The following is a 24,775-nucleotide window of genomic DNA, read 5'->3' as shown; positions in this document are numbered from 1 at the left end:
ATTGTGTTCGTCGCTGACCTCCTTCTACACAACATTTCTCATTCTGCTCATTTGACTGCATTTGTTTGACTCGTCTCCGCAAATGTTTTAATCTGCTCAGCTGACTCGCCCTTCATCATCCATTTTCTGAACATCTTAACCTATACATATATGTGTGTGTATGTGTTTGTGTATACATATAAACACACATATGTATTTATTTATGGAACCCTGGGGACTACAGCCTATTGAACCTAATGTTATGGAATTAACCGGTTATACGCTGTGTGTTTTAGTATGGTCAGTACAAATACTGAAGTGAAGTGAATATCTTGCTCTATGAAGATATCATTTGGTCATTCAGAGTCAGTGAACAACTTAAACCAGTATAATAATTATTTTGCTGTAATACAGATATTTTTAAACAGCAAGAGCTCATACAGTACAGAATGTCCGTAATCGTAAAAAGACCCAGGGGTGCTGTCTTATGACATAGATACAGTAATCAATATGGATATTAATAGGGAAATCCTGATATGATATTAAGAATCATGATTCTCAAAGGGTCGTCGTGTGTACATTTGGCCATTTGGTTTAAATTTCACTGAAGAGCCATTCCAATTTTACACGTCAACTTTTTTTATAGTTCCGATAAGTACTACTCGAGTGATGTCAGATTTCGGGGGTAATCTGGGTTTGGGATAAAGACTTGTATTAGATGGAAAGTCAGCATTTCAAACTGAGGGCGTGGAGTGGACATGAAAGAGGAGCCAACAAAAGACTGATTTAAGATGCGGTTTGGGAGGAGCTGACTTCAATGCTTTTGGAGCTTGATCCATATCAGAAGGAATATATACATATACTTTAAATAAAATAAAAAGGTTTATGGAGTAATTTTTGTTTCAGATTAGGGCTGGACGACATGGACAAAATTAGTAATGAAATAAAAATAAAGCATAGATACAAATATGATTTGATAATTAGCACGATAAATGCCTAATTGTTATTTGTTTTATGATTAAATACAGATTGTTGCTCCTATTGAACCTCTGTTATATGCTATTGATGAAAATTATATTGTGATAATTATTAATATCGATTAATTGCCCCGCCCTAATTCAGATGATCGTACAAAGACAATATATGTTCCTCAAGATCTGTGATCACTTTAATCAGCTTGCTTTACTTTGACCTGCTCTGATATTTATTGGTATTACATCAACACAAATTTGCCCTCTGGCATTTGCAGTGATCTTCTTTGAAGCAGCAGGTTTATTTAGTGTCCTCTGTGAATGTCACCATAGCAACCCAGCAGAAATGAGGTGTAATTTATAATAATGACAATAATAATAACTTTATTTGTATAGCACTTATCTAAACAAGGTCACACACTGCTTACAAGGTTACAAAGTGTTTATGAAGTAATGACGTTTTCTTTTCTTGTTTTGCAATATGTAAAAACAGTGATGACTTTCCCTTGCAACACATGATTAAATTGGCTCACATGTCTTTCAAAATAATTTAGTCAAGTCTGGTGGGGTTAAAAGGATTTGTCTGTATCAGCGTCAGAATAACAATTCACACCTAGCTCTGCCGCCGCGCTCCCCTCTTCAAAGGCTTTTCCGAAGCTTGTTAAAATGACGGTGTCGCAGAATTAGAGAGCAGAGCAAGGATTCTGTGTCAGGAGGTAGAGGGAGGGCAAAGTTTGCCAGAAACCAAAGAGTGCTAAGAATAAATCAGGAGAAAATGCGTGTGCGTTAAGTTTTCTGATGTTTCAGATGGGGATCCATCTCCACTCATTGTGATCAACTGAATTGTTTAGAAATTAGTGTTTATTGGTGGTTTTTCAATATGTTGAACACCATACTCTATCGAAATATATACAAAATCAAAGTACTGTGTCGTTTTTCTCCAGACTCCTTGTTATTTCATTACTGTGGCGCTGGTTATGTTTGTGAGGTGACAGGTATATAAAGAGTTTGTCATGATATAAAAGCTGTGTTTCAGTGGCAGTGCTGAGAATTTCTGTTCGCTCCTTACGCCCAGAAACCGTGCTATTGTTTCTCCTCGCAGCTTTCAATGTTCGAAGCACTTGAGATTTCTCAAGGGCAACAGGGAAGGTCACCTTTAAAAGTCCTGTTTTTGTACCATGTGAAAGGAAGAGAGAAGACACTTAAAAACCTTCACCTCAAAGTGAATGGAATGAAATAGACAATCAAGGTGTTCTGAAATGTAATTACTGGAAGTAAAAGCCCACAGCTTAATGTAAGACAGAACCCGCAAGAACAGGATCGTGACACTCTCAGTGCTGCGCCGCTACCTATTTGTTCTGGTTAGCCATGAAGACATATTTATATAACTTCATGAAGAGGACCCGATCCCTCAGAACTTTTCTCCTGACCCGCGTCAAGTCGCTTGTTTTCATGGAAAGCAGATAATCATCTAACAGGGGAAATTCAATCAGGTTAAGTTCATCCATGTATCATAAACCCACTCTTCAGAGGCAGAGACACCATCTCTGTATTTGCCGACAGTCTTTTCATTCTGTCCACTAGGGGCCTCTTAATTACTAGTTTCACTTGCGCATTTTATGTTGGGGAAAAAAACAGAAAATACTGTCAAGCAAATATTTGTGGAACCATGGGCATTTTGGGCAGTATATCTTTTAAAGAGGGTCCGTGGAAAAAGAGAATAGTACCACACTGCGTCACCCCCCTCCCTTTCCCTGACCACTTAATTCGGTATTTAAGGTACTGATTGTGACTCAAAGCCATTAGGGCGGACGGTGAACTTTTCCTTGTCTCATATGTCTTCAGTCAACAACTTCTGTTGGTTTTGTCTCTCCACCTACTGCTTGATGCCATCGCGGTTGTTTGCAGCAGACTGGGGAGTCTGGCTTCCCGCGGAGCCAGGCAGGCGTGGGGCCTGTGTACGAAGACCCACCATGCTGTCATGTCTCTTTCATCGCCAGCCAGGCTTGGCCAACGAGGAGATAAGGAGACAATGACTGGGAGAGCAAGCAGTGGCAAGGTGTAACCACAGCCCCTGGGTCTCCTCCCTGCTGAGCACTTCAAATCCTCATTAGGATTTTCAGCAAAGGAAGGAGGGATTTTGTGGATTAGGCCTTTGTCACAGCTGGCTCCAGGTTGGTGTTTGTCATGCAGGAGAATAGCTGAGCGCTGACATCTTGCCACCCTTCTTCCTCCCACCCAAACACAGACCCTCCCTTCACCTGCATGTTCGAGGCAGTTAAAACATGCTCCACCAGCCCAAAGTGTGTGAAACTCATAGTTAATAACTCACTGCCCTTGCCACCAATGTTTTTAATGTCATTCCAGTGGTATGTTTGGGTCTGTGGGTTTGAGCTGCTGCATTAGCATTCTTCGTCATGGTTATTTATGCCGAAATAACCTTGGGAAGCATCATTAGTTTTTTGTTTGCTGTCGCGGTCCATAGCTCATGCTGGGATCTTTCTTGGCTGTGACTCGGATGCGGCGGTTCATGCAGGAGGTACGATGCCTTTTTTTCAACCCCAGTTGCTCTCCTCCACGTATCAGTTATGGCTGGAGCAATGTAAATGGTATTATATGAGGCTATTTATCCCTTCACATCTCACTTATTTCAAGGTTCCCAGCTTACATGGTTTTCCTGGGTTTATTTGCAGAGATCTGGCTGTTCGTCTAATGAAGTCAGGAGTCTTGTGATCTTCTCACACCAAACAACAGGACTGTGTTTCTCAACACGTGGATCAGCCTCTAACATGGCCCTTAATTGAGTTTCAGACTTGTCTAGGAGAGTGGTTCAGCGTGACAGGTCTTCAGACTCAGTGTGAAACCTAACTTCTCCCATCATTCTCGGTGCCGAGCTCTGTGGAGGCTCTTGCCGGGTGGGATCTCAGGCACACTAGATTACTCATCTATCCGCATGTCCCCATCTGCCTTGTAGTTTACCGTCATGCTTTATCTCACTTTGTTCTTGCCCAGGTAGAACCATGTGGGTCCCTAACAAGTATATCCCAGACAATCTACAAAACATGTTCTGATAAACCATACAGTCTGCTCACCGAATCCCAAATACGGGAAGACAAATCTGACTTATCAATCTCCAGTGCAGTGGTCTATAACCAAAGACCCATTGTTCATGGAGCATTTGTTGTTGTGTGCTTTTGTTGCTTGCCTCTGATCTGGCCGTGGCAGACATGACGAGCAGTATGCGGGCATTTTTGTATAAGCAGGCTTCAATTTGTCAGAGATATGCCTCCATTTTAAGAGTTGTGTTTTTGCTTGTTTCTTTGTCTCACATTTGTTAGTCGTGGTGGTAGAAAGAAAAGGCAACATTACCCCAGGGTGGAGGGTTTGCTTTTAAAGTTTCTGGTATATGTAGTGAAAGAAGGCGTGCGTATAGAGAAAATACCCAAAGCACGTATGATAGCAGATGTAGGACAGACCCTTTAGTTCTAGTTTTTCTGTTGCTGCAGCCTGTGTAGTGGACATCAAGGACTGCAGACAGACCTCACGCAAAGACTGCTGATGAAGTGCTGTCTGGAAGGGGCGGACGAGGGGAATGCTTTTGATTATCCTGTGTAGATGGTATTTCAAACAGGAACCAGCATGTTCACCTTGCGTCAGACAAATGAACCAGTACAGCTGGTCAAAGGGCAAATGCAGTGTGGCTTCCTGTTTGCTACCGTAATACTCTGGAATCTTAAGGTGATTAGACTGCAGTGTTTGGGTCACACGGAGTGCAGCGTTGCAATATTTAATTGCCGTCTCGACCAGCTTTTTCTGTGATTTAGAGGGTGATGTCACTTGTCATGAATGAACTGTGGATACTGTGCACTTTTCCTTCATACGGTGAATTACATGTGTTTATCAGTGTGAGCAATTTAGATCGTCTGCACCCTCTGATTTGAGCAAATAGAACAACTTAGACATAGAGGCATTGAAGTCGTCTCATGGGAACCGCCATTTATCAAAAACCATTGACTCATGCGTGTGAGTTTTTTATTCCATATCCGCTGAAATACCCAATGTAAACAACAACAATCTGCAGGTGTTCGAGGGGTATGTAATCACATTTTCATTGTGAGGACGGCGTTGAAAGGCATGTTCACTGAAGCACGGGGACGTGTGGTTATGGTTTGGATGACATGCAATGAAAACTGATTGCAGAACATGTAATGACAGACTCTGCTAAGAGAACATAATACATCGGAAGGCTTATGATTTCACAGCCTTTGCCGTTCATGCTCAAGAGTCAGATGCAAGATATTCCTGCTCGCCCTCAGTGGAATCCTCTTTGTCCTCCTGCTTTCAGTCCTGATTTAGAGCAGCTATAAATCCTGAAGAGGCTCCTGTAAACGAGGGGTGGTGAAACTACGCCCATAAATATAAAGGATTTAGAACCAGGGCCCTTTGAAGGAACTCTTGAGTGTCCATTTATGAAGCTTGTTAACTTACACAGTTTCCCTGGTAGGTTTTTCTCCTTTGTTCAAAGTTCTTTCAGCCCTTTCATTTAAACAGTGAAGCTTTTCTAAATGCTGCTTGACCTAAGGCAGGCTGCGGAAATACGTTGTCTGTCAAAAAACAAGGTTGTCTGAGCTCATTTCCCCTTTTTTGTAAGTTATCATTTAGCTGGAAAAATTAGAGAAGTGTGGGTGTACTCGCTGTCAAACATAACAGATGTCAGCTCAGTCCATTTGTGCACTTGTAGATCACTGCAGCTTGACCCCCTGTGACTCAATGTATGACCTTGTGAGTCATAATGACCCCTGAGTGCGTCCGTATGTCAAGGGCCTGGGTCGCTGCTCTTGAGCCCCCCACTCTCAAGTAAATGATGGGCTGAAGAAAACAATCAGTCAAAGACAGATTTCCACTGCGGAAATATAACAAATCAATATGACTGAAATAACTCATTTTAAGTCTACCCCACTTACTCTAAGTGGGTGTCTTTTATAAAACTGACTCAGCTCAGCTGGACCATTTACTCTTGCTTTAAATTTGCTATTGTACCTTCATTTCCGTCGCACACACTAAATTATATTTTAAGTAGTCAACAAGCAATAACTAAGGCAGAAAAACCAGACGGACATCTGATAAAAACCTTCAAATGAGAACTTCAAAGTGCCCCTGCTGTGACAATGTGAGGGCTGGAAACAGATGGAGGAGGGATAATGTTAGGGAGCAGTCTGTGATTCAGATGGGGTCAATACAAATCTAAATTTGTTCTTGATTTGGGGGCAATCAGGTCAATGAAGGGAGAAATACAAGTGTAATGGAAGGTTTTCATGATAATATTCGACCTGCGGATTATGAGGAATAGCAGCCAGTAAATTCTTGATGTATTGTAACAAGAGTAAAATTTAATTTTAGCCCGGCCAACTTTCTCGTCAAGTATAACAACAACATGTAATCCTTGAACCACAGGGAATCTGAAGAAAAATCTCCCTTTGATTTAAAGATTAAAAAAAAATCATAAAAATAAACACAAATAGATGCTGTTGTTGTCCCTCAGTTATATTTGACAGATGGATTACTGTCAGACGGGAGACAGAAGCCTAGGAAGCCACTGCATGTGAGTAAAATAGCATTGTGTCACGTGACAGTACTCTTAACTGAGGAGGAGGCAAATCTGCGGTTTAGTCCGACTAAGAGCTGCATAAAGAATTCAGTTGGAGCAGCAGTCGTGTCACCGGGGCATGACTATCCGGTTGGTCAGGGAATTTAAATGCCAGGTGGGGGGTCAGTCGAGGAACAGGCTGAATAATATGGCACAAATGCATGCACATGAGTGCAGAGTCTGGGGAAGAGGAGCTGCTGCTGTGGTCTGCTTGAGGAAGTGCACTCTGGGAATGCAAACCAAGCAGATGGACCTTTCTCATTTGTGTGTACTGCCACTGTTGACCCATTGGGAAATGCTTCCTTATTGAATCGAAGAGCATCAAACGCTTCATTGGAGCAGAGAAGGAAGATCCGGGCTGCCCAATACATCCATTTTGTTCCCTCCATCATTTGTAATGGAAAACTGTGGAAATTATATAGATTAGAAGTAGAGCTGACAAACACAAAAGCACGTCCAGTCTGAAAGGTTGAAAATATGACTCATATCATATTTTTGAAAAAGAAAAAAGGCTGAGTAATGACGTTCAAACAGCTGGACTGAAAAGCACCATAGCTTGTAGAAGGCACTGCCCTATATCAATACTCCTGGGGGATGAATCATCAGACCCGTCCACTGCTAATCAAACAAACCATGAGTCAGTTTGCTTGATTTCAAATATAAGGTGTAATCGCGGTTCACCCAACACCGACCAAATCATTCATTTCTGAATTGACTGTAGTTTTGAAGGACGTTTTACTCCCTGAATTTTTAAGATTGCTCTCAATTTACCTCAACATCGTCATAATGAATTGGCCAAAAAACGCCTTGACCCATCTGCGATAATCTCAGAAAATGTATTGTACTTCAAGGCTCAAATTTACCAGTGACCGTTTGTTAAGGACCATGAGACAAAATTTACTGTTTGATGGTCATCGCAGCCATTTCATTACCACAAGATGTCCTTGCTTTTTTGTCGTGTGACCTAAAAAGCACTCCCCTCCCCTCCTCTCTCTCTCGCTCTCGCTCTCTCTGTCTGTCTGTTTGTCCGTCTGACTCTCTCTCTCTCTCTCTCTCTCTCTCTCTCTCTCTCTCTCTCTCTCTCTCTCTCTCTCTCTCTCTCCTCCACACACCACCTGGCCCCAGGGCTATCCGATATTAGACAGTGAGATGACATTGTGTGCTTGTGCGAGTGCAGTCAGCCGACATGTGCAGATGATGTGAAGTCAATAATGCATTATGAGAAAAGGGGATTTATGACCTTGATGAGCCCCATAGAGCTTAATTAGGCCTAAAGGTTGATTTACATACAAGTGTACATGGAATTTGATGAGGCTGTGTTTTCCTACCGGTGCTCTGCACTTTCTCGCTCTGTCTGCCGGCAACACTTGATGCTTTCTATCTGTTCAAATTCTTCCGGATCAGGGGAAAAAAAAAACGTGAACATTTCTTGGCTACCATCTTCACAAGTGCCTGTGTTTTGTCTGGACACAGTAAAATCAAGTCCTGAGCTATGGGATCAGATTTCCTTTTTTCCTGGGCAATGATGGTATTTCCTGTGCAGGCTTATGTGCTGGTTAGAGATGAGGAAGAGAGTAAATGTTAAAGGAAAAGTCCCTGACAGGGCACATTTCTGTTTAAAGAAGCCCACCTTACCACCAAGGGAAGAAAAAAAAAAACCACAGTCTTTTTTCCCCGGTGTCTATTCAGAAAGAAATGACAGGATCTTTTTCAGAGTCATGTACCTATATCAAAGATGCTCCTGATAGCCCCCCTGCTGTTGCTATGGAGGTAGCAGAGATGTAAATGAACTGGAGTGAATTGCCTGGTGGAGAATACAAATGAGGTTCGAATGCTTGTTCCCCTGCTGCTCTTTGCCTCTTCTTCTTCTCCCAATATGTTTTCCTCTCCTGTCTCCCTCTCTCTGCACAAGTGTATTTCAAAGACTTTACCAGTTTTCCCACATATTTTTTATATTTATTCTTTCAGGGAAAAGTGGATTCAAATGTTTCCCCCCCCTTATTTTTAAGCTATGTCACAATGGATGCTTTCAAATGACTTTTTTCTGTCCTGCACTGAGCATCATGCAGACGAATGGATTAAATAACAACAGAAAAATCAATTATTTCCCCCCCCCATAGAATGACTCATCATCTCTGATACAAATATGAGCCAGGATGACGTGTCAGTCTATTCGGTGCCACATAAGTCAATGCTTCAGCATCAGTTGTCAGAGTTAAATAATCTGCAGATGTTCTGGGCTGAATTACAGAGGAGAAAAAACCTCGACATCAGTGACTGTCGTTTGCTGTTAGCCGTGCCCAAGAAATGACGTCAGCTTTCAACACACGAAGCAGAGGAAAGAAAAAAATCTGAAACACAGCCTTGGGTTAAAGTTAATGTTTAAGACATTAAGAAGAATATTAAATTCCGGCAAACCAATAGCGTAATTCTTTTTTTTTTTTTTCACAATGGCCACACAGAGTCAGCAGTCTACCTCATACCCTGCTGTTTGCAGGATATATGCAATATTTTCTTTCTTCTCCTCCCCTGTGTGGACCTGACTTCTTAAGAATACACGCTGTTGTAAAGGATATCTCTGGATTATAGAATCAGCACTGTGGGAAGAGTCTCGACTTAAAGGTTTCTTTTCCTTCACAGACTTCCTTTGCTTGTACCAGGGGGACGCAGGGGTGGGGATGTGGGGGTGGGGGGGTATGTGTGGCAGAACCTGGAGGACTCAAGCTGCGTGTCCTGTGTCTCCAGGCTAATGCCATAGGCCACACTTTTCTTTAACCCCAAATCCCCCCAGCAAGCGACCTTGTCGGCTCAGGAGTGCCGAATAATGGCGAGCGGCGAGTGGAGATGCTAGCTCATTTACAAGCAGCTGTTTGGCTCCCATCAGAACGGCGAGGAGAATCAAAGGGCCGCGTTAACGGCGGACGACAAGCGTCAGGAGCGTCCCCGTCACACTCCTCATTGGCTCTCGACAGAAAAAATTATCTGGTTTCACATCAAAATAATCTGGAGAGCTCTTTTGTGCTCTGGCCACAATGATGGCAGCGTGAGTGGCTGAATGGGCCTTTTGATCGGCCTCTGCTCTGCCCCTTGACTAACTCCAGAAGCATGTGGAACTCCAGGTACAAAGGGTCATTTTAATATGAAAAGCCATTTACTGGATGGAAGATAGCCCTGATGAAAAGCGAAAATAGTTCCGCCGTCATTTATGTTGCATAATCAACGCTCAGCAACAGGGAAATAATTTATCTTTACTGACGGAGACTCATGTTTTGGTGCCCTCATTAGACGTATGGCTCTTTCAGAAGCTGCATACGTTCAGCCGTGTATACTTCACGTGTCCTTCATGTCACGTCTCGGTGATTGATCATGGTAATGCGTAGCTTCATGGGACTACATGGTACACTGTCCCTAAATGGCTGATGAAGATCCTAATGGCTCCTCGTTGCTGTGAAATAGGAAGACATTTTGTTTTATTGCCTCTGCTTCACTGATAGTCATATCCTACCAGATGGTCACTTTCCGATTGATTTGGCTCATCTGTGGAGAAAAAAAAAAAGAATTAAAACGTTACAGCACCAAGGAGACGGTATGTAATGGGTCGCTTTTACACACGGGAGTTTCTCACCATTCTTCAGCTGCGGAATCATCACAGAGGTTACACATGGTAGTAAACGCCAGCCTGGGAAGCTTTAAATAGAGGTTCCTCATTGGTGTAATAAAGTGCTATTACCCATGGAAATAGAGGTCCTGTGCGCCCATCAAAATCAATTACTAGCAGGTGAGAACAACGTGTACAATAAGCCCGTGTCAAAAGGTTTAGGGATCATGTATTTTAAAATGCAAACAGCTGTTTTCTCCGCTGGCAAAACACAAAACTACTTAAACTTTAATTTACGCTAGTTGGTTGTGAAATATACAGTATTTTTAAGGCTTAGAGTCTAATTTCAGCCTGTGTAAAAGAAAGAGTAGATCCCCGACTGAGTGGTTTGCCTTCATATAATGGCACTGATCACTGCTCAGTTCAGTGCTTGCCACATAGCTGATGAAGAGGAATTGAAATGCTTTTCTAGTGGTGGGTGGGTGACCAGAATGGTTGATTAGGTAGAGTGTCAACAAGGCCATGATAAGGATCTGGCCAGTAATGTCTCTGCTCCACCATGTTGCCATGGTCACAGGATTGAGATTTTTCACATATTTTATTCTGCCTCCAAGCCAGCGACAGATATGGCCAGCGGCAAAATAAATCTATTTTAACAATCTAAACGCATGAGCTGAAGCGCAAGATGCAAGTGCATCTACGGCGTGTGCACATCCACTTTTTACTGGTTTAACTGCAGAAAAATATATATTGCTGCGCCAGGCACATGGTTCAAAAAGGTCGTGCTCAGTCTCGTACTTAATCATGGGTGTGTTTTGCATGTAAGATGTAATAAATTATTCCCTTTAGAAGCCAGGTGTGCTTGCCTCTTGGTAGATAGCTCTTACAAGACTGTATTTGCTGAAGGGAGCAACACTGAACGCTTCTCTGCAGAGGAAACACTTTCTCGTTCAGGTACGAGCAGCTCGATGCCCACGAATGCAGGTGCAAATAGTGTTATCTTGATAACGTGACTTCAGATCAAGCAGAATCACCACAGCCTCAAATAAGAAATTTGCTAACAATATCTGACCGCGCTGCTTTGCAATGGGTGTTAGATAGGGCGGGGGTTTATTTCAGCTTGTAAGTCTCGGCCACCAAATGTCATCCCAATCTCGTGAACGTAATATCACAGTAACATAAAAGGGAATTTCTTCTATTTCCACACATGTTCACTTGAGCTCAAGGATCAATTGAGTTTCGGTGTGCACATTTGGTGAAGTATTGAATTTGCGTCTCGGGTAGCTTGGGTGGAAATGTGTGTGAAACAATCAGGTTTATCAGTCTGTACCTTCTTTGTAGCAGAATTCCAATTTGAACCATAGTCTCTCCGTCTTGACTACAACATTGTTTAGTATCAGAATTGGGTTTAGAATATGAGCACATGCAAGTAGTTTGACAGTTTGTTTCGCTCAATGAACTCACACAGCGACATACAGCAGAACAGGATGAGCGTGGCTTAACTAAGTCGAATCAAATCAATTTTATTATATTATATTATAGTATGAGTTTGGACAGACATGAGTGTAAACTGCAACTTGACTGGTTGGCGGGGGCATACAACAGCAAGGCAATCATTCTACATGCCTTGATCCTTTCCTGCCGTTTAATTAGTGCTCAGAATATAAAAATCCTCTTTTTAGGTATTTGATTGATAGTCATCTCCCTTGTCAGCCCTTGTATAGGTTCGGATGTTCTATCACAGTGAAAGTACATCAAAGCTGAGAAAATAACATCTCGTTTTTTGAGGAGGACTCTGAAGTGTGTGCTACCCGTGAAGAGGGGAGCGTTGAATTTCCCCTTTCAGTGTGCACAGTGTCTGTGTAAGATCCTAAAACGAACTCGACTACAAATCCAGTTACGTGACTCTATTTTCGCACCTATATGCACCAGTGGTGTGCCCCGTGTCTGGCACCGTTTTGTTAGCTCAGCAGCCTCTTGCCAATCATAAAAAGCACAGAAAAGTGAAAAGGCCTCAGACACACAATAGCATTTACTTTCAGCTGCTGCAATAAATGGTTGAGTTCATTCAAGGTGATTTCATAAGACTTGTCTCACAGAAAGCTTCAAAGTAAAGGGAGTTAAGGGAACTCGATATGTTAACACACACTACATTTTGATATTCTTTGATGGTTTACTGTCACCATATAGAGAATAAGTATTTTTTGTATCATACACTCCCTGAATAATTACAACAATGACCCCAAGAGAAAAGAAATGATTGTTTTTATGGCTAATTTGAATAATAAAATTTACGTGACACTTTAGCATATTCCGTTTATAATTGCAGTGCATTATCATGCCAGAGCACGATCAATAGTGTTTTGGTGCCTTCATATGACGAGAATAATAATAATAGCATATGGAAACAGAGAAAACCTTTGCCTGAATTAAACCCTCCATTATTCAATGTAAAAGAACTTAAACCAGTCATTGTACCAATGTCTATCGTTATGCCTCACGGCCGGAGGTGTTTGGTTTATGGGTTGTCTGTTCGTCTGTATGTTTGTGTTTTCATACGTCCAATTCTCCAATCGCGATATCTCTGGAACCCCCCGAGGCAATTCCTTTAAATATCGTAGAGACTTTCACCTGTAAAAATATACTGATTCAATTTTGTTGATAAAAGTTCATAGGTCAAGTTCACTTTGACCTCACGTCCATTCCAGTCTTGTCAACATATTATATCCACAAGTGCCTTGAGGGAATTCCATTAAAACCCTTGCTTAGATTCAATGATGTGTGGCCATAACACAAGAATCTATACACTAATCATGACAAAAGTTCACATAAATGTCATATAGGATAAATTGACAAAGAGATGACATTTGATATTTAAAAGGACAAAGGTAAGCTTCACTATGACATCATAATGTTCTGCAAACACACTTTTATGACCATCATTCAACACCATAACTCAGTGAAACAAGAAGAGAGTGGGACCATATTTCACACGTGGTTAGAATTGGTGACACTGAACTTGGGTGTCCACCATGAAACTGTGGTGATTATAAAGATGTTCTGTGCTGCCAGGTTGGAGATGTGTGTGTGTGAAGCAGCCATGTTTCAGAATGTGTCGGTTCTTTGCGGCAGCAGCCACATGTAAAGTATCGTCCTCTGTCATGACTACAACATTGTGTTGTATCAGAATCACCTTTAATTGGCCAAGAATGTGAACTCATAGAAGTAGTTTTGACACTAACACAGTAGACATACAGCAGAAAGACACAGCTTAACGAAGTCAAGTCGAATACAATTTTGTATTCGTCTTTGTATCGTAAATCAATAAATACACATAATAAATCCTATTAAATTCATTCAAAGTCGTCATTACATATTATATGGGTTTGGACAGACATGGATGTAAATTACAACTGGACTGGTCGTCGGAGAGACAGTAATTCTAGCCCTTTAGCTCATTCACTGCCATGTTGAAACTTCCTGTTGCTGTCATGGTTATACCGGGGCAGGTATAACTCATACTGTGCTCAATGATTTGATTAGTAATGGTGAACTGGTATTTGTGTTCCCGACATCTGGGGTGATTTAAAAAAAAAATCATGGTATCAGTTTACTGCAATTTACTGTCAGGGCCCAGCTCTGACTGTATTTCTCTACCGTGTCCAGCAGTAGTTGTGATCCCTGTTTTAACCAACTGATATTTCTATACATGAACATTGCTGTTGAAATTACTCAAACTGATCCTAGTTTGATTTTGTTGTTTCAAGAGGAAACATTTTCTGACGACTTTGATTCTGAACAGGATATCAAATAAGATAAACTGAACCACATTCACAAAATTAAAATAAACATTACATATAAACATCAGAAAATGTATTACTTTATAATAGATGTTGAAATAAAAGACAATGAATCTCATTTATGGTGCCGGATTTAGTTTGCTGCACTACTGGGTGTCCCCATTGATTTATCTGTGTCGCTCATCTCCCCATATACCAAAAGTACCATCTGACACCAGGGAGAGAAAGTAGTTTAGCCTCAGGTCTAATCAATAGAGAGAAGCTTTTGGAGGTTGTTTACAGCTGTGCTTTTGGTCCATGATGCACAAACCCAGCTGGCCAATAAAATGCACTTAGACGAGAGCAATTTTGTTTGATTTCCAGAGATTTGAACACAAAAATGAACCATTATTACAGGGCCTGTCATCAGCGCGGCTGAAATGTTGCTAGTGTATTTCAGTAAGAGTCAAACTGTATTCTCAAGCACGCATTTATCTCCTCATACCGCCGGCCTCTGTTTTCCTACTTAAGCAGAGACTGCATCAATTCTACAACACAAAACCAGAAGCAGAGATTGTAAAGGCTCTGAAGAGTATTTAAGTGTTTTAGCAGCGTTCCAGGCGCACGGAGCGTCAGCGGGTTTTGGCTGCGGACTCGAAGATTAAACTCAGACGTCTTGCATATGGCCAAAGAACCCGGGCACTTCCAGCCATGAAGTGGGCCAGTGCAAGATAATGTATCTTACCAAGCAAGCCATACGTAACTGCTGCCCAATTGATCCATGTAAAGTCTGTGACCTCTATAGCTACACAAACCAGAGTTCAGTTCATTTACTTATATAATGCTACAAGCCTGTCCAATTCTTCAGCTTGTCCGTTCTAAAAAGCTTTTAAAATCTCATCTGCACCATATGCAGACAGTTTTTCCCCCTTTTGATCAGACAACTGGTGAGAACAGACGTGTCTCCATCATAGGTTTAACATTATATAATGTGGCATTTAACTGATGCTTTCAGCTGGTTCTCACACAGCTTGGCACGATCTCAGACCGGGCCGTCAAGTCTTGTTCCCGACACACCGTTTCTTCTCTCTTTTTTCACACCTGGGCTTTTTCTCTCAAGCCATCGGCTCTGATAAATTGTTTGTCACTGAGCGTTAGTCTTTGACTCCAGAGAGAAAAGGGGCTGGATAAAAAAAAGAGAAATATGGCTGAAACCTATCATATTTGAAAGCCTTTTACTTTTTCATGACTAGCAGTCACATGAGAAAGTTTGATGTCAAAAATAGAAGGTAGAGTGAAAAAAGATCCTGCCTTTTATGTTTGTATGCTCCCAAAACAAATGAGGTTTTGAGCCGTTTTCAAACACAAACTAGGGAATTTTTTTATAAAATTGGGTGCAGACATTTTCCAGTTTGCCTCTCACATATGAAGACAGCAGCAGGAGATCATCTGAGTCGTTCGCAATATCAGGAAAATGTCCAAAACATTCAGGCGAGGAGTTGAGCTGTGGAAATCACATATTTGTGTATACAGCACAATGGCGTTGGCCCCTTGTCCCCAAAAACTCAAATCTCATCGTTTTTCCAAGATGAAATCTTCTACGTATACAACACCTCCTTTTTATCCTGAGATATTTGTATTACTTTTGTTTTTTTCAGTTTTGCATCCATCATTCACAAAAACTCACAAAAGTACCAGAAAAAATGTTCGGAGCAACTCACTCGGACATTTGCGTTCTCACATCCAGCCTCTCTGTTAGGTTTCAGGAGAATGCCCAGGGTTCAGTGCCTGTCTGAAAGCAGCTTTATAGAGGGTAAAGAGTCCAGGACAGCTTCCCTCCACCGTACAGTTATATCCTTTGTTTAGCCTGAGCTCTGCACTGAGCACCTTAGATGTAAGACTTTAACCTGATTGGTGCTCGAGTGGAAGATCAGGGAATGAAAACTGACATTTATCTTCCTTTTGTAAAATACCACAGGAGCATTTCCTGGTGCGGGGCACCACACAGAATGCAAATCCCCTGCATTGTAGCATAGCATTTAATCAGACAGAGATAATGATATTGGTAGTTAACCGATGAGGCATCCGATGGGGTAAAATGAACTCGGCCATTCCCGGTCAATTTGGCAGAGCTGAAGTCGCTGGCTTTAAGTAATCATCTCGCAGGATGACTCATTAAAAATAAACAAGTGCTATGTAATAGTATTGTAAACAACTGTATTGGCCAGACTGAGAAGTTGTTACTGCACCTTTTTTCCCCCCCTTTCTCCAGAGACTGTGAACTAAACCTCTTTAGGGAAATAGAAGCTTGGAAACACTAACAACATAGCCATCAAGCAAGTAGCAGGAAACAACACTGTTATTTAAAGGCACAGGAGGTGATTGAGTCACGGCAGAAATGAAGGGGAAATGTAGGTCCACAGACGGGCAGCTGCTAAAAATGTTTTTTAAGCTTTATTCCACTCTCTTCTCATACTTGACATGACATAGCCGTAAAAAAAGAAATAAAAAGGCTCTGTCCAAAAATATCTCGTACTGGGTTTGGTGTAGTTGTGTATGTGGCTTTATGTGTTTGTATGTAGTTCACTAGCAGTTTAAATATGGCTTTTGGCATTGTTGCAGAGCACAGAGCCACAATATTGATTTCTTTTCTATTTTTCCTACCCCCCCTCACCCTCTCTGACCTGACACTCACACACACACACACACACACACACACACACAAACGCAAACACACTGTTTTTCCCTTTTTTCCAGCCTCCCAATGGCCGTGGTTCGATTGTCAGCACTGCGATGTGGATTAAATTGCACTCATGTTGTACGGATGCTTTTTGTACTTTTTTGTTTTGGGTAGAAAAATGAACAAGTGAACCACAAGTCCCCAGTGACTAGTGACTCTGTGGTGACAGCGTGTCCCCACATTGAAATGAATCAAGGGACATTGGTAACCCAGAAGAAAAAAAAAAGGTAGCTGAGCGTTTGAAAACAAAGAAGCATGACAAAATGAATTCTTAAAGGAGTTCTATTTTTCTATCACATCAGCTGCTGTCACATTTGGTTATTGATGTTGTATCAGTGCGCTCACCGTACATACTAACACCATTAGCTCGCTATTGACATCTGAACTTATTATTCTGATGTATGCCAAGCAGGATTCACTATCCACATATCAAGTGTGATTTATTTTGCTGAACAGTTACAGCCACTTAATTTAAAATAAGAAAGAACGAACATGCACAAAACTGCCACTCTTGTGTACATTCAGCACGTCCAACTCAGATATCCTGTGTCCTCCGCCTCTTACCATCTTCCCCTGCGTCAGCCGAACTATCCAGCCCTCTTCGATTTTCACTGATAGAGCTCTTTCTGCCTCTCTCTCTCACCTTCTCCCTCAGGGTTCAGTCGAGCCGCCCTGCCATTCGGCCTAGTGCGGAGAGAGCTGTCTTGTGAGGGTTACCCCATCGATCTGCGGTGTCCGGGAAGTGACGTCATAATGATCGAAAGTGCCAACTACGGCCGGACAGACGACAAGATCTGCGACGCCGACCCTTTCCAGATGGAGAACGTCAACTGCTATCTTCCAGATGCCTACAAGATTATGTCGCAAAGGTAAAAAAACGCAAATGTCACAGAACAGTGTCAAAAATGTTTTCCCAGAAATGAGGCCAGACTTACAGGACCCTTAGAAAATACTTGATAGGGCTCAACAGCAACAGTTGCATAGTTGCCCTGAGCAACCAGATCTGGAACACAGTCAAGCATTTAATTTTGTCTGGTTGCCCCTGTTGGCATCTGTTTTCCCATGTTTAAAATCATCTTGTGCATCCCTCGCCTTTGGAGTAAAATCCTCCACCGAGGAGAATAACAGGGCAGATGTAGGACTGATTTACTGTTATCGGAAATAGCAAATCTGATTATCTGAATGTAGAGGGTGTGGAGGGACAAAAGAGAAAGTCAACAGCAGCCTGTCGGCATCAGTAACCTGCAAGACATGAGCGTTAGCACTGAGTGAGCTGAACCTGAACTAAAGAGAATCAGAAACTCCATCATAACTTGAGGAGTGAAGCCGAGCTGATAAACAGAACAGAGCAGATTGCAAACATCCACAGTGATGTACACTGACGCACTCACAATGGACACCAGATTCACATGAACACAACAAACACACAACAGGCTGAACAGACTGTGAAACTGCACTGATCTAATCTGGCTGCTGTGAGGTAATTCTTCTGTCTATTGTAATTTACTCTGTTAAATACATTACCTTGCAAATGTGCAATCTAGATTAAGTATGCTAACATTAGTCTATTACACTTAGCTTTGTTTCGCCTTATTAGTGTAGCTGAGCAACTTGCTTTTAGTGAAATCCATTTAGTGTGTGTGTGTGTGTGTGTGTGTGTGTGTGTGTGTGTGTGTGTGTGTGTGTGTGTGTGTGTGTGTGTGTGTGTGTGTGTGTGAGAGGAAAAAGCAATTACAAAAAATGTATTAAAAATTAAATAGCAAATAAAATAATGTTAGGTTCATTTTGGTGTTATAAATTAAATATGATTTGAATCCAGTCAAATAATAAAATGTAAAAAAAAAAAAAGAAAAAGAAAGGTAGAATCATTCACCTTATTTCACCAAAAAAAACAACAACTGATGGCTGTTTGGCAACATCCCAACCTTACCCTCTGATTATATTGTGGTGATGATGGGTCACCGAACAATTAGTCTGTCATTGGTTCTGTGTACTTCTATAGATCAGTCACACAAAGTAATATAGAGTGTTTTAGGCATTGTCTTGTTAATGCAGAATATTTAAAAAATAAATTTTAATTAAATTAAATATTACAGATAGATTAATCACCAACATCTGACAGCTGACTGCAAAATGTGCTTATTTGGAGGATTTCCTTGTGATGAAAAATAACTAAGTACATTTTCTCAAGTAATATAGATAAGTGCAGTTTTTAAGTATTTATAGTGAGTAGTTCCACTGCTGCTTATTTGCTTTTACTCGACCACAATCCAGTGAGAAATATTGTGCTTTTTGCTGCACTATGTATTTAACAGCTATAATTATTAGTTATTTATATATCAACCTCGTGTATAGAAAACATGGTCACATAATCAGTTTCTAAATTGAATGCACCGCTATGGATTAAACCAACCAATACTTTATATATAATTGTTAAAAAATAGGGTGTAGTTATAGTAATCCTGACAGGGACAATTCTCCAGGTTTCACTTGTACTTTAAGTACATTTTGTTGCCAATACTTCTGTACGTTACTGTAGTAAAATACTGATCGCAGGACCTTTATGAGTAATGTTTATAGTGTGGTAATGCTCAGTTAAATAATTGAAATACCTCGTCGATCACTGATATTTCCTTAACATCAGCATACTGCTCCCCTCCATCGGCCCCTCTGGTACATCCTGTTGGTCAGATTAAGCGCTGGTACTTGGCAGGACCAATTTAGAGATGCTCCATATCTCCTAAGATCCCATTGATTGATCACCGGTCACAGAGATGCCCCACATTTTTAAAGCCTCTGTCTCTGTAGCCATCAGTCATGTGAAAGGAAGGATGATTTAGTGTGGAAAACAAACCAACCGAGGTACATGTTTCTGCACGCACACACACATGCACCACGGCGGGGTTCCACTGGCAGCGCTGCATACATGAGACCCTATACATGAGACCAGTTGTCACAAAGGTATGCCATCTGAGCCAAAGCGTGCGGGATGGAATGACATATGAGTGCCACAGAGAGAGATATTGGATGGTATGAGAGCGTCAGCAACTCTGGTGAGTCGCCATGGGAAATAAAAAATAATGAAATAAAACAGTCAAGCCCTTGTATTCAGGGGTTTTATTGTCAAGCCGTGTTTGATGAAGTCAGATAGCTGACTCACATTGTCTGTCTTGAAAGGCTACAGCCTGCCTGCTCCCTGCTTGTGACCCTGTGTATTACGCTGCCCTCAGCCTTGCTCGTATCTTCATATTAAAAACAGCCCACTGAAGCACAAAAACACAAATATCCAGCAGGAGCCGGCAGACGAGAAAAAAACCCCCCAAACAGTCTCGTCCAAAAGCTCTCCAGCAGAGGAGTCGGGTTCATTCCTCATGTGCATATCCTAAGTGTGCCAGAGGCCCGGAGTTCAGATGTTATTTTAAATGTGTTTTTAGAATTTCAATGTTTCTGCTGAACTATTGTACTGGGAGCAGAGAGGGAAATGTGTGCGTTCGAAGAAAAAGCACTTTGGTACAAAAGGTCTCTCTCAGGTGCGCGGGTTAAAAAGAAATCACACAAAGAAGAACCCCATAAGAGTTTACATCTGATACCACAGGAAGGAATCTAAAGGAGATCTGCAGACACAAAATACTGACAGACACATATTTACATAACGGGCAGATACATTGATTTTTTTTGTGCAAATTCCTGTGAGATATTTCGCCATGGAAAGTGTGTGAGTTTATCAGCTTCGCCAAGGAGGTTATGTTTTCATCGGCGTTTGTTTGATTGTCCGTTAGTTAGCAGCGTTACACAAAAACTGCAATACAGATTACCATGAAACTTGGTGGAAGGAACTGTGGGTCAGAGAAGAACCCATGCAATTTTGGTGCAGATCCAAAATTTTATCTCACTTTCTTTAATATTGCGAAATAAGGCAGGTTTTTTAACATTTTCACAAATTTCCCAGGGAACAACACATGGATTTGAAAAAATCTATCATGTTAAAGGTTGAGTGCGTACGATTTAGGTGAAAGGGATCTATTGGCAGAAATTGAATTTAAAATAATCCTAGTGATGTTTTCACGAGTGTGTTTCATCTACATTGTATGAATTGTTGTTTTCTTTACCCTAGAATGGGCCCTTTTATATGTAAATACTTTATATTTACTTTTAGAGCGGGTCCTTTCTACGGAGGCCGCCATGTTTTTTACAGTCGTCCAAACTAGAAAAACACCTTTTGAGTTTTTATGACAACTGAAGGCTGCCACAGGTTCTCTTTAATGTTTTGGAAGGGGAGGGTGAGATGAGGGGTATTCAGCTGCAACATGCAACTTCACCACTAGATGTCACTATATTCTACACACTGAACCTTTAAGGGGACTGAAATCTTTAAGTTTTTGCAATTTGGTGCGGCTTCATTGAATTTAATGCAACTTTTGGTCCTTGGCAGAGGAATGTGCTGTACTGAGGGTTATTAGAGTCATAATTGCAAAAAATTTACCACATAATTGAAATGAATAGTTACATAAATCCCTATGTAGTTGATACTACTAATATTTTGCTCATCTTACTGATATTACAGAATGGCTGAAATATAAAACAGATTTGAGGTCAGTTGACAAATGCCCCAGATTGCATATGCGATGAGGAGTGATTTTTTTTTTCTTCTCCTCGTGCCATTCATTTACATTAATAGACTAAAATATGAAGCAAATGTGATGAAACAAAAGCGCTGCTGCCAAACATTTATATCCTCAGCCAAGAAATCTAGTGAATTCTTTGCCTATTTTGGATGCAGTGTTTGTTTCACCGTTACAAGGTCTGAGTCCGTCACTGCTACACCATATACTCACCGTATATGGGGGGGAAAAAAAGTTAAGTATTTCCTACTGTACACTTTCCCATAAATAAAGGAGCGAGGTGCCAAAAATATTTGTTGCCATAATAACCCTGCCCTATTAATTTCAGTGTGTGCGTAAAATCACATTAGCACTTGTGTGGAAAACTGTGTTCACTTTTAAACATCCGAAATTGATGTGTTCCTGAAGTGTGGAGAATTGGATTGAGGCTTCGCTGAGTTTGATAGATCCTGTTGGCACTTCAAGTTGTTTTTATATCTGGCTGGCATATTATATTCATGAGCACAATGATTTTATGAAAATAGCCCTAGGACTGTTGTGGCTCAATTAGAACATTCAGCTGCAAGCAATTAGTCGACTCAAGTGGGTGATAATCTGTACAGGAATTTTTCATGTGGACACCTCCCCAGCAGATGTGAAACTGCATGGCAGTACAGTTTGAAATAATTAATTCATTGGTAATAATAGTCAGCGAGATGATTTTTTATGTGATTCTTCTTCAGGATTTTTAGTTTTTAATCATTACATTTCCTCATCTGCACTGATGATAATGATAATTGCAGCCACAATGTATTCCTACCACCGATAATATCCACCTGATTAAAACTGTGATTTAAATACATTTAAATATTTCTTTTTTTAAATTAATTTACTACATGCATTAACCATCTGGTTCTTCGTTGTTATTGATTTAAATGTGACCACTCGTCCTTATCACAGCAGGTTTGAGCAGCAGCAAAGATGACAGTGACACATCTTGACTAATAAGTCTCACATATTAAGATATAGAATGTGAATAAGCAGCTCACATTTATTGATCACCCCTTTGACTAATGAGCTCCATTGGAAGTATTCGATAACAAGGTCATTGATTGGTGTAACCGAACATGGCTGGGTCCTGCCATGCTTGTGTAACGTTGGTTCTTTCCAAAGGGCGTGTATCATTTCCATGAGTGATCAATGCAGATGGGTCTCTAATTGAGGACGTGAAATACATCAGGGGGATGACGGGACAACTATGAGCCAGACTGAGCTCATTTTTATTATTAATCATTAATTAAATATATGAAGTATCACGAAGGATCATTACAGCACACCGTTGGGTATTTAGAAATTTCCAGTTATCTGAACAGCTTGACTCTGACAAATATTGGTAATTATAATGAATTGGTGAGGTAACAGCTGACTTTTGATGTTCAAATGACCAGGCATTAGCTTGTAATCGACTGTATTTACCAAATTCTAGTCAATAAAGTGTGCAGCAGCTCTGCAGACTAAATGATGCCTCTTCCACTATTTATATCAGTGACAAGGCCGCTTGCAGGGCTCTCCGAGGAGCTCCATTGTTGCCGCCTGACAGCGCGCTGCCTTGTTCTTCCTCTCTGTACATACAGTGCTAGTGCGTTATTTAAAGCACAGCAGATTAAGATTTCATAAAGATCAGATTCAGCCCGGGCGTTTCTGAGGGGTGTACACAAGTTCATGAGCCATGAAACTGCTCTCTACTCAAAGACCATATCAGTGATGATGTGCTAAATTAAAAAAAGAAAAAGTGTCTGAACGGTCGTCAGTGGCTCTCATCAAGCAAAAAATACTGCTAATGCCAACAAATAACACTAATGGAAAAAATAATGTAAATAAAAACTTTTCTTGCTCATTAGAATGTGGAGAAATTGATTTTGATACATTTGCCATTACTCTTACAGTAACAGCCTGAAATTACACCATATATTTTCTTTTTGTGGAGGCTACCCCTTTAACACTTCTGGATCTATTAGAATATAGTGGGTTTACAGTCAATAGCTAATATTGATTTAAGGCGATACTGGTCAATGCTTGTTGCTCCAATGCAAGAAAATATCTTGTTTTGGCAACTTTTTAATTTGGCTGCATTAGACCTAACATAAAAAATTAAGCTGATTGTTTCTTTGAAAATAAATCGATTGATGATTCAATGATAATGAACATTAATAGAAAGTAAATTTAATGTAGTTTTTTTATTATAAAATTAAGTGGAACAGATCTCTGTAAAGTAATATGAATGAATTAACTTATTACAATTAACTAACCAATAACAAAGATGAAACTTCTCAGTTTCAGATCTTGACTGGTAGCTGGCCAGTTTAGGTTATTTTCATTGTTGTCTTTAGCTTTTGCTTTATACTCTGGTGAGCTTCCATTTCATTCTTCTGTCTTATAAATGTCACATTTCGACCTGCAGAATGTCACCAGAGCATTTCCACCGACTTAATTCAGTGGCACGACGATATACCTTTGCTGGTTTAAAAATCAATAGTTGATGGGCGGATGTGAGTCAGACAGCCTCCCTCCTGACTCTCTAAGAGCCTGGAATCCCCCCTTCAAGCACCATTGGCAGCTTCAGTAAATATAGCATAAACACAGGCATATGACAGTAATTACACGTTTCTGGGATGCCTTACCCCGGATATTGGGTCATACCCCAAGTTGAAAGCAGGATACTAATGGTTAATTTTTCTAATGACCTATTTCCTGAAACATTATTGGGCCACCCTCTTAGAAAATTCTCTAAATAGACCGTTATGGGTGCTCAAACATCTAACGTGTCTGCGGTGCATCTGTGTTTTGTGTCCTGTGTGCAACAGATTGTGCTTTTTTTTTTTTTTTTTGGTGCCATGCTCTGGCCCTGGAAATGATTTAATTTTTCAATGGTCTGTCTGCTATCAACAGGCTCGCCTCTTGAGAGAGATGTCTGCCTTGATAATTGTGCCGTGAACCTCATCAGCATTTCAGATGAAATGGAGCTAGACGGGTCACTTTGAGTTTAAGAGATGCTAATTTGATTGAAATTCAAACTGGGAGCACCAGGAAGTAGATTGTGCCTTTCTCTGTAATGTGCTCCCCTCACTCACGTCGTTTTTCTCCTCCTGTTACACAGCCATTGTTTTTGTTGCTCCGCCTATAATTTTTTTTATTGTGAATTCCAAGTGGCTGCTTAGGGTTCCTGAACTCTGTGGAGTCTTTAGGGGTAGAAAGTTGAGCGGTGGGGGTAAATCTGTCTAGGATTTGGGATTTAGGTCTTACTCCTTAGTTTAACCAGTTATGTCACATGAGCAGCACATGCCACATTAGCGGCTTTAAGTGTTTGCGAAAGACCTCCGTGACTTTCTGCCACCGGTTTAATTTGATGTGTGGGAGGTGGTCGACCAAAACCAAATTGTTAACCGGATTTTCAAGATTT

At 40.9% G+C, this 24,775-nt stretch overlaps 1 protein-coding gene across 21 annotated transcripts in view; it reads left to right on the top strand.

The window, feature by feature from the left end:
* adgrl2a (adhesion G protein-coupled receptor L2a) overlaps positions 1-24,775 on the top strand; it is a 99,634-nt gene that overhangs the window by 24,286 nt on the left and 50,573 nt on the right. For all 21 annotated transcript variants that reach the window (XM_034582627.1, XM_034582616.1, XM_034582610.1 and 18 more), the window contains exon 3: positions 17,370-17,583. In XM_034582627.1, coding sequence (XP_034438518.1) covers positions 17,370-17,583 — 214 coding nt within the window. The remainder of the gene's footprint in view (positions 1-17,369; positions 17,584-24,775) is intronic.

The sequence above is a fragment of the Hippoglossus hippoglossus genome, chromosome 4, assembly GCF_009819705.1.
Source record: "Hippoglossus hippoglossus isolate fHipHip1 chromosome 4, fHipHip1.pri, whole genome shotgun sequence".
NCBI lineage: Eukaryota > Metazoa > Chordata > Actinopteri > Pleuronectiformes > Pleuronectidae > Hippoglossus > Hippoglossus hippoglossus.
The sequence above is the reverse complement of the archived record's forward strand: the minus strand, read 5'-3'. Positions and strand labels throughout refer to the sequence as shown.